The sequence below is a fragment of the Astyanax mexicanus genome, chromosome 8 (genome assembly GCF_023375975.1).
Source record: "Astyanax mexicanus isolate ESR-SI-001 chromosome 8, AstMex3_surface, whole genome shotgun sequence".
NCBI lineage: Eukaryota > Metazoa > Chordata > Actinopteri > Characiformes > Acestrorhamphidae > Astyanax > Astyanax mexicanus.
The window spans coordinates 42,862,893-42,873,001 of NC_064415.1; the positions used below are offsets into that span (position 1 = coordinate 42,862,893).

The 10,109-nt window shown below is 39.1% G+C and overlaps 1 protein-coding gene across 2 annotated transcripts in view; it reads right to left on the bottom strand.

Moving 5' to 3' along the window:
• amph (amphiphysin) overlaps positions 1-8,934 on the bottom strand; it is a 104,638-nt gene extending 95,704 nt beyond the window's left edge. For both annotated transcript variants that reach the window (XM_022678011.2, XM_015603253.3), the window contains exon 1: positions 8,811-8,934. In XM_022678011.2, coding sequence (XP_022533732.2) covers positions 8,811-8,879 — 69 coding nt within the window. In that variant the 5' untranslated portion in view covers positions 8,880-8,934. The remainder of the gene's footprint in view (positions 1-8,810) is intronic.
• Between the last annotated feature and the right edge of the window lie 1,175 nt (positions 8,935-10,109).

Below are 10,109 nucleotides of genomic sequence, written 5' to 3' on the forward strand. Positions count from 1 at the left end.
TGGTGTGAACGAGCAGGTCAGTTTTCACTGCGTTTGTTGGACACGTTCAGGTAGTTGCACCATTTAAATTGCAATCAGCCAAAACTCAGAGCGCACCTGCCTCTTAAAGGGAATGGCAAGTGGCACTCAAAATACACACATTATTAATTACGAGAATAAGTACATGTCTTTTGTGCTGCAAACATTTCCCATTGTTACTATAGCACAGACACACTGACACTACCCAGATACCCCTATTAAGAGTTCATTATTCAGCAAAGTACAATGAGTATTAGAACTGAGATCTGTACAGAATTTCACATCTTTAAGGTGGTTGATTTCTAAAAATAAAATTTCATTTTATGAGCATGGTGATGCATTAACAAGTTTACCTGGAAAAGTTAATGTAGTATCTAACCCAACCTTGGCATAAATAGCATTAAATGTACATGTGATTTTGAGAGCCAATTGTCTCTTAGCATGGACAAATCTAGCCAGATACTGCTGCTCACACTTATTACAACCCCCCAAAATATAAAATGTCCCACCCATCAGGCACCCACTATAAGACCCCACTCTAACTCCTGTAATTCATGTCACCTTGCCATGAGCACACTGGCCAGTGTTCCTCCTCACAAGATATCACCACAAAAGTGAGGATTACTGCTATCCCATGACTTTTGGCATGCCAGTGTAATTATCAATTGAAGTATTATTCAAATATATGCCAACCCTGTAATATTACAATTTATCCCAGATAGGGATAAATAGTATTTTAAACATCAGAGAAATATGAGCTATAGAGTAAGACATAACAGAATCTGCTACATGATAATATTGCTCTGGGGATCTAAATAAATTCACACACACACACAAACACACAAACACACACACACACACACACACACACGGTCTCACATATACATCCCCCCTCACACACACACTCACACACACACACACACACAGAACAGGAATAACACAGCTAGAGCTGCAGGCTAGCAGTCGTATTCCATCTGCGTATCTTCCTCTTTCCCACACTGTCACACATGTTCCTGCAGGGGACGTGAGGAGCATCAATAGATAGTTAAGTCATTATCTCAGCAGGCATAAGATAATATTCCAAACTGATTATGCACTATTATGGCTCTACACAGTAATAATTTAGTGCATTTATTTTGCTGCTAAAAAGATGTGCAAAAGAACTGTATGCACTTAGGATTAGGTCTGTCACAATAAAAAAAATATTGTTATACATGATACTATTGTCATTTTAATAGCATTTAAATGCCACTAACATAATGATAAAATAATAACAAATCATAAGAAAGCAATTATACCATTTAAAAGACAACACATTTGTAAGTAATCATAGTTTGGCCAATGTATACTTTATTCTTCACCTACTGCAGTCTGTCTCTTCACTGTTTGTATGTAGTCTGGTAGTTATTGAAGCATCGGCCTGATATTGCATGACAAGGTAAAATACCCCTCTGTTATATATGTAAAGACTATAGACAATATCACGATTATCAAGCATTATTAAGGTCATGTCCATTTATTGTTTGATGAATCCAAAATGCATATACAAGCTTCTGGGCTAATTTATAAACCTGTGGGTGATGCATTATCAAAGGCACAAAGATTGTACTCTAATAATGGTGAATGCTTTAGTACAAACAATACAACTAGAAACCTATCAGCATTAGGCACGTTTTCAGGCATTCAGCATTGTTTACTTCTCTGAAAAATGCATTCAAAGTATTCTTTTTGAGATTATTATGTGATTTGAGATGATTAAGGCATGCAGTTAGAAATTGCTTGTAATGTTGCATTAATTGTTATTTGTGTAAGCAAAAGTAAAGAAGCAAACTAAGTGGAAATTAGGTCAAATTTTTCATTGTTATCTCTATATGAATTGTCACAATACGCACATCGGAAGAGCTTGAATATCTTTGCCAACAGTGTTGGGCACGTTACTTTGAAAAAGTAATTAGTTATAGTTCCTAGTTACTTCTCCAAAAAAGTAACTGAGTTACTGAGTTACTCCACTATAAAAGTAACTAGTTAGCAGTAAAAGTATCTATTTCGTTACTTTTGTGTTACTCGCCCCCGTAACCCCAAACCCCCCCTCCCTCCGGCCCCCACCTTCTCAGAGCGTGTTTCATAAGCCAGATGAATAGAGTGCACGACAGCAAAGACAAGTACCTGCATAGAGGTTGGTCAATGACAGTTTTTTTGTTCGGGGACATGATGTAAACTTGTCGTGCACATTTTTACCTTTTGACCTCAGTGAGTTTAATATAGTGTCGGTATTTCCATCTGGAAAAGGCTGTTTTACCACTGGAGTCCTCCTGACTCGCCATCTCTTTCTATGTGCTCTAAACACCCACCCACCTATTTTCTCTGATTGGCTGAAGAAGTAATCTTCATTAATTACCTCAGCCAATCATTGCTTAGGCAGTTATCTCATCCTCCCCTCCCTTGTGATTCTCACACACACAACGCACACACACACACTTGCGCCTTTGTCTGTATGCGTGAAGTAAAAAAAAAGTTAATTGAGCGGCTAAAGTAAAGTGCAGTAACGGGGTGTCGGACATGGTAAAAGTGTTATAGTGACAGTCAGAGTAATTAGTTAGATTACTCGTTACTGAAAAAAGTAACGGCGTTAGTAACGCTATTCTCATTATTCTCATTACTGTTCGTCAATAACAGCAAATATAATAATATGCTCATTCTTATCTTACAGGAATATATCTACACTCTTTAGGAATATATCTACGCTGATGGGTGTGGTGGTCTGGAAATGAGGTGTTTTCAGGTAAATTTCTGGCGCATTGCTATTTTTTGCAGCTTGCGATATCAAAGACACACCGAAACGTCCAAAATTCAGCTTCGAGTTACGCCATTGATTGGTGTGCTATAGATCACTAAAATAGGGCCCAGGGAGCTTTTTACCATGTAGGCTGTGCTCAAGTTAAATAACTACTGTTTTTTTTTTTCACACTATAGGGCGGACTTAAAATTCTTAAATTTTTCCAAAAGTCGCCAGTGCACCTGATAATCTAGGGCGCCTTGTGCATAAATTTTATCAGTCAGGTTGTGAGGAGCAGTAAGTGAAGGTTCTCCAACACCGGGGCTGGAGTAGCATTGGCCGCTAACTGCGCTAAGTGCTAGCTCTTTCGCCGTTCAGAGGTGAATTTTATCAGCCTGTAGCCTGCTGCGAACCCCCGCTAGAACTGCTGAAGCAGCCTTATCATTTCCTGCTAAGTGTAGCTCTTATGCCATTCAGTGGTGAGTATTTTTGGCCTGAAGCCCCAGACAGCCCAGACAGCACTGCTGAAGCAACATTAGCATTACCTGCTAAATGTGCTAGCTCTTTGGCCGTTCAGAGGTGAATTTTATCAGCCTGTAAACTGCTGCGAACCCTGGCTAGCACTGCTGAAGCAGTCTTAGCATTACCCGCTAACTGCACTAAGCACTATTTTTGTTTTTCTATTCAGAGGTGAGTATTATTGGCCTGTAGCCTGCTGCTAACTCCGGACAGCACTGCTGAAGCAACATTAGCATTACCCGCTAAATGCGCTAGCTCTTTCGCCGTTCAGAGGTAAGTATTATCGGACTGTAGCTGTAGGGGCGTGCCATATCGTATCGTACACAATAATATCGCCAACGTTTTTGAATATCGTGAACGTTATTATACCCTGAAATATCGTGCCATACAACACACGCCTAATTATCACACTGGGTACTAAGTTTTAGCTGTTTTTAGCAAAAGGAAAATTCACACTGTTCTCATTTCCCATTATATATCTACTAGAGACAGATTATAGCTGTCCAGTATCATTTATTTTACTTTAATCCTGCATATATGGAGATATTTGGAGTGCATTATTAATATAATGACATTCTGGATCATTGACTTCTGTTACAAATCTGATAAAATTCTTGTATTTTTTAATACAAGATTATCAATAATTAATTTAGAGGTGTGCCATATCATATTGTATGCAATATTAAAATTTTCATTTCGTTGCAGTAGTGTATTCTTGAAATAATGTTTTTTATTCAGTGTTTTATCATATCGCCAAAAGTATTGTTAACGCAAAAATACCATGAAATATTGTGATATTATTTTAGGGCCATATCGCCCACCCCTAGTAGCCTGTGCATTCACAGTTATGTTTACTTTACTCAGCTTAGATTTACAGGTCTCGCCACCCAGCAGTGAGACCTGCAGAATTAGAAGGAAAACATGGCGACAGCCCTGTTCCTTACTAGTGTCACATAATGTGCCTTATAATTTGAAGCGCCTTATGTATTAAAATAGACCAGACATTTATTGATAGTATAGTAGAGAATGGTCAAGCCAGGTAGAGGTCCACAGTAAACAAACACACCAAACTGTTTAGTCAAAAAAAAATGAGTGCAGCCAAACAAAATGCCGAAAAACCTTTGAGGAACCTTTAAACTAATTTACAATCTTTATTCTTTATGTTTCATATAGATATTTGATTATCCAATAGCATTATTACACATCCTAATTTCTGTCCATACCTTACACACCTAATGCTTTGCCTCACTTAAAACAAGTTTTAAATACCTTTAAAACTAAATCCCTGAGAAAGAAGGTGAGGTATTTCGTGACTTTTCGCTTGGCAGCCTGGCATTAAACTCACTCTTAACTGCCTGGAGACACCGCGCAGCACAGGCAGCCAGCCTATGAAATATTAACAGTGCTTGGGCCCCAAAACCAGACGGTGACCACTGCAGAACGCTGCTATCTCATCCGCACTGAGAAACAGTTTCAATTCCCAACACCGTGCTCTCTAAAAGAGTGATATTAAGAAGTGGATGCTTTCGGTTTTGGATGAGAAAAGGGGGTAAAACTGGGTTCATCAGTTTCTTCCACAGGGAATAGTGGCACAATGAAGAGTTAATTATGCATGTTGTCTCGTGTTCTGCGAGAGGCGTGTATCTGAGCTGTAAAACGCAATGAGGCAGGCTAAAGGCTGAGTCGATTTTCATGCATTTCTGCTATAATTACCAGATTGACACGAGTAGTGACTCATTATTATTCAGAGGATTTTAAATGCTGCTGTTCTCTAAAAAAATGCAGCTCCAGCACTGCAGTGAGATTTAGAGCTGCAGCCTTCTGTGTAACCCAGCAGCGAGGGTTTTCTGTTGAATGGGATGTATTTTGTCACAGTTGGAGCTCGGATGAAGAGATCTTTTACAGTTCTTATCATATTATCTGTCATGGCTCAGGATCTAAAATTCCACTGAGGCTAAACCGTACACCTGCACTTAAAGGCTTAAATCACCTGGGGTAGATGTCACAAGTTGGTGTTTAAATGGTAAATATTACATAAAAATATATGTATTATTAGATATAATACAGATAAACGTTTGAAGTAATGTGTAAACGCCAAGCATACCACTCAGCTGCAAAAGCTCGGAAAATATTTTGTTATTATTTTCTTCTGTAATATCATACAAACAACACATGTCCTTATTTAGTCTGCTTATTTAGTCTTTTTTATTAAGATCCACCCACTCATGCTGAAATCATAAGTCATTTTTTCAACCTGTACTGAAACATTATGCCAATTACAAGGCTTCACAATTTTATTTTATTTACATGAAATACATTGTGTTTAGCTTGAACTAAATTGAGGTTGAGGGTTGGTGAAAACAAGAATGTGAACCTCAGAGAGGAAAAGAACAGAACAATTTAGAATATGGGTCATTTAGTTGTTGTTTTTTTTATTGTGTAAAACTTCTAATTATCTCCTTAACAATTAAAAAGGTGTGTTTAGAAAAGGAAATAAGGCAGTAGGTCAATGAGCTGGTTAAGACAATGGTGGTATTTTGACAAAATAACATACCGGCACTGCCATATAATATTAGTAGGAGTGAACGATATGGACAAAACTGTTAAAAATGTTTTGTGCTTTATGTATTTTAATGTAGGGCTGGCGATATTGTAAAAAAAAAATTCAATATTCTTCTAATATACAAAGTGTCCTTGGTTGTGATGTAGATTTTTCTTTCTAACAATTTAAAGTGATTCACAAGCTATTGTTTGCTTTACATTTAATTAAATTTTTTTAACGAATAGTAAGCAGTCCCTTCATACTTACATGCATCTTTATATTAAACACAGCGCAAACATAACCTCCTTATATTTCAGTTAGATGTAAGAAAATGTGTAAAATATATAAATCCTTGCCACATAAAAACAGATTCTATTTGTAAACAAGTGCAATCTCCACTATCCCATTTAGAAAATCGCATAAATACAGTAATTTGATTAAGCAAATTCATTTGATTAACCTCCAAGCCCTAGTATAATGCATCAAAAAATATTTATTACAGGACCATTTTTCAACTATTCTTCCTACTGTGCCTTTAAGATTACTCTTACTAACTTCAGTATGAATGCATAAGATTAAACTGCTATAGATTATAGGTTTAGATTAGTTATGTGAATGTGTGATGGCATGAGAACCATAAATAAAATGTAAAAAATCATACATTGACCAACCACATGGGAGAGGAACTAGAACTGTGTCCCATGACTTCTGCCACGATTATGACAGGTTTGCTTGTCGGGACACATGGACAATTCTATTTAGATGCTGCAGGTCATATTCATTAACACCCATTGAGCTGTACACTGTGGGTGGTAATGACTTCAATGATGCAGTCCTGTTACACATGTTACACTGTAGATTGAGGAGCGTTAAAAAAGGCCTGTTCCTAATCAGGCCTAGCTTAACCTCCAATAATCCATGTCACATATAAGCACACTGCCAAATGTCCAACTACACTCAGAAAAATAACACCTCACAACTTATACATGCGAGGGCATTCCCAATCTGTCCACTGAAGCAACACTTCATGATCAATGTACACACTGCCCTTTAAGGATGAAGAAACAATATCCTGTGCAATCCAGGTTCCTTCTAGAAAGATCTCTGAGATAAACTACTCACTATTTAGCTGCCCAATTGCTGTGTTTACTGCACCACTTGACAACTAATCAACTGATACAAGGTTTAACAAATATATACCTTTTAATATTGTCAATTAAGCTCCTGCGTGTGATGACAGAGTAATGAAAGAGATACATCAGAGTGAACTGGTATCAAGAAACTGCTCAAACGGACAGATTAATTCACGACTTAGAGATAAAGCCTCCCTGCATTCTAGGTCAGTGTTGTGAGTGTGGCATTAATCTTATGTGCTCTAATAAAACCATTGCTTTCCCAGTGGTGGAGAATAAACTGAGACGACGGCCTGTGTTTGTTTACAGTGCTGGAGAGACGCGGTGAGCTTGTCACTTTCCTTCGCCTCACTGGACCCGGCATTCAGCCTGCTCTGCTGGGGAGGACCGTGGATATTAAAAGAAAAGCAATCCTCTTACATGACGCTCGGACCATGTGGGGGGACACCAGCGCTGCCTTGTCTTTGCCTGACGGTACTCAAAACCTATTGGCCAACCTGAGCTTGTTTAAAAAAAACAAAAAAACAAGGCCGCAACCAATCTGACAAACGGTTCTGCTGTGGCAATCTGTTGGACACCTAAAAATATTAAAACAGAATGATTGGTAGGTTCTAAGTGCTGGCTTACTTGAAGTAGACCATAGAAAGTTGGACCTAGACGATTTCCTTTTCTACTTATAGACAGGACGTCTTAAATAGAGGTCTTAGGGGTATTTTTACATCCACGGAGAGACCCAGAGAAGCCAGGCTCAGGCACTTACAAATGGATGACAAAACCCCTGTGAGCAACTACTAGCACCGCATAGGAGAGGGGATCCCCTCCTCCTCCCCTTCCTCTGACCTTGCAGGAAGAATACAGATCCAAAGCAGAGCTCTCAGCAAGCACTGAGCTGGGGCTGGTGGCGAGGAAAGGCATTAATAAATGAATGAAGGCTTTTGGCTTGGATTGCAGCAGCCGTGCTGGGTCCACCAGCCCTGTTTAACGTGTCAATTCACCCCTCCGCCTTCACATGTTCCAGGATACCAGTCAAACAGCCAGTCATACAGCTGGAGAAGCTAGATACGTAGGTACGTACATGCATACGTATGTGCCCTGCAATCATACTGGGGTCAGCTTTTTGGCCCCAGGAGGGCCTGCCTACAATAAATGAACATGCATGCATACATGAACATACAAACCTCTGTTGAATGAAAGCTATATATAGTTTGAATTAAGGGAGTTGTCAAAATGTCCATTCAAATGATCAATTTCTGTAATACAATTACCTTGCATAGCCAAACTGTCCCATTTGACCTTATGTCCCTTATGACTCCATATAATAGCAGTCTTAAATCAGCCCTGAATGATTTAATGATGAAGGAAACCCTGGCATTTACCACCTTTTTTCCAATTTCTCTATATCTCTATATGTCTCTATATTATGTTAACTAGCAATGATACCGCTAGCTAGCTAGTGGACTGACGTTGCATCTGTCATAAGAAGATATGATGAAGGCAATATTTGAGCATTATGGGATGCCTAAGCATAGCATGATACATGAACAAATGTAGAATTCGGAGTATTTTATCATAAAAACGCTTAAAAAAAACATGAAATATTATTTTAAACGTTGCAATTTATACGTTTTCCATGCTCATACACCATAAGCTGATACCTGCTCCACCTAAACCTTCTCAGAGCATCTTCTCCTCTCTGAGCCCTGGCAGCTCTTCTCCCCCTTATAATAAATTGAATAAATGCTGTTTTTTTCCAATTATATCAATAAACCACGGAGAAAATCCCTTTTTCAAAGCGTTTGAAATAGGTTTCAAGCTGCCTTACCTTTTCCTGAGCTCGACTGAGCCTTTTCTGGACGTTTTTCGCGAATATGCCCGTCTTTATTTCAGCCATGGCTGCTGCTGCTGGTACTGAGGCGAGCCCAGCGATTTCAGCACCTACATGGAGGAAAGGCGGAGGGGGAGGAGCCGCTCTTAAAGCGACAGGACCCGGATGTAAGATGCAACACGAACGGCGTCGTGTTTCGTTTTCAGTAATAATAATAACGCGCTAAACGGCGGAAATACGCGGTGTGGATGCGTTTTTCACTCAGTAGCTCGATACAGAGGTGGTGTTGATTCTCAGCGGTTCGGTGCTGAATCCGCCTCGGTTCGGTTCAGTGAGCCTCCCTCACCCTCTCTCTGTCTCTCAGAGCTGCTGATACTTCAGGCTGCCATACTGAGCGGTAAACAGGCCACGGAGCCCCGCAAGAAACCCGCACACAGGAGCGTGACTGAGGGGGTTAAGTCTAATAGTGACAGGATAATAATAGTCGAAATTAAATAGCTAAATCTGTGCTGACAGGCTGGGGAGGAGGTGGGTTTAAAGGATAACTGCTGGGTGATATTTAGTAAATACCTTATAATCAATCTTCAGTTATTTTGCGGATTATATGGTCAGGGTTGCCAAGTCAGTCTGAAACCTGCTTTTCAGAAGCATAAACTAGCCCAAAATAAAACAAATATGAGTGCATGCATTTTGGTTATAAGGGATTTATTGTCAGCATTGGCTTAGGTACCGGAGGGATGGGTGGGACGTGTTCATCCCAATATAGGTGAAATAGGTGGCTTTGCCCCCCCCCAAAAATGACACTGCAAAAAAGGCAGAAATTGTTTTAAGATAAACGTATATTTTGAAAGCCCATCGAATTCAGCACCCCCTCTCGGGAGTGCGTTTCTGGTAAAAGTTAGCTTGTATCAAAAAGATATGGGTGCACGAGAGAGGGTGCTTTTCCTGGTGGGGGTGCTGAATTCAGCACAACAGTGACTTTTTACGCGAGGTCAGTGATGAGATCAATGAACAGTAACAATATGCTGCAATAAAAATGGCTTATGGGTAATGTCTTGTTCTGCTAACAGACTAGAAGAGTTTGGGTTATCTAACGTTTATATTAACTGCTGCAAAAAATATATATAAAATGTAAAGTTAAAAATAGAACACCATGGTAAGAAGTGCTTTTAGTAGAAAAGAAAAACAGGACCCAACACTACTGAGTTTTTTTAAAGAGTGGAGTAAATGTAAGTATACAACAGAATTTACATACCAAGACAAATCGGTTATATTAAATATTAAATTAAATATTTA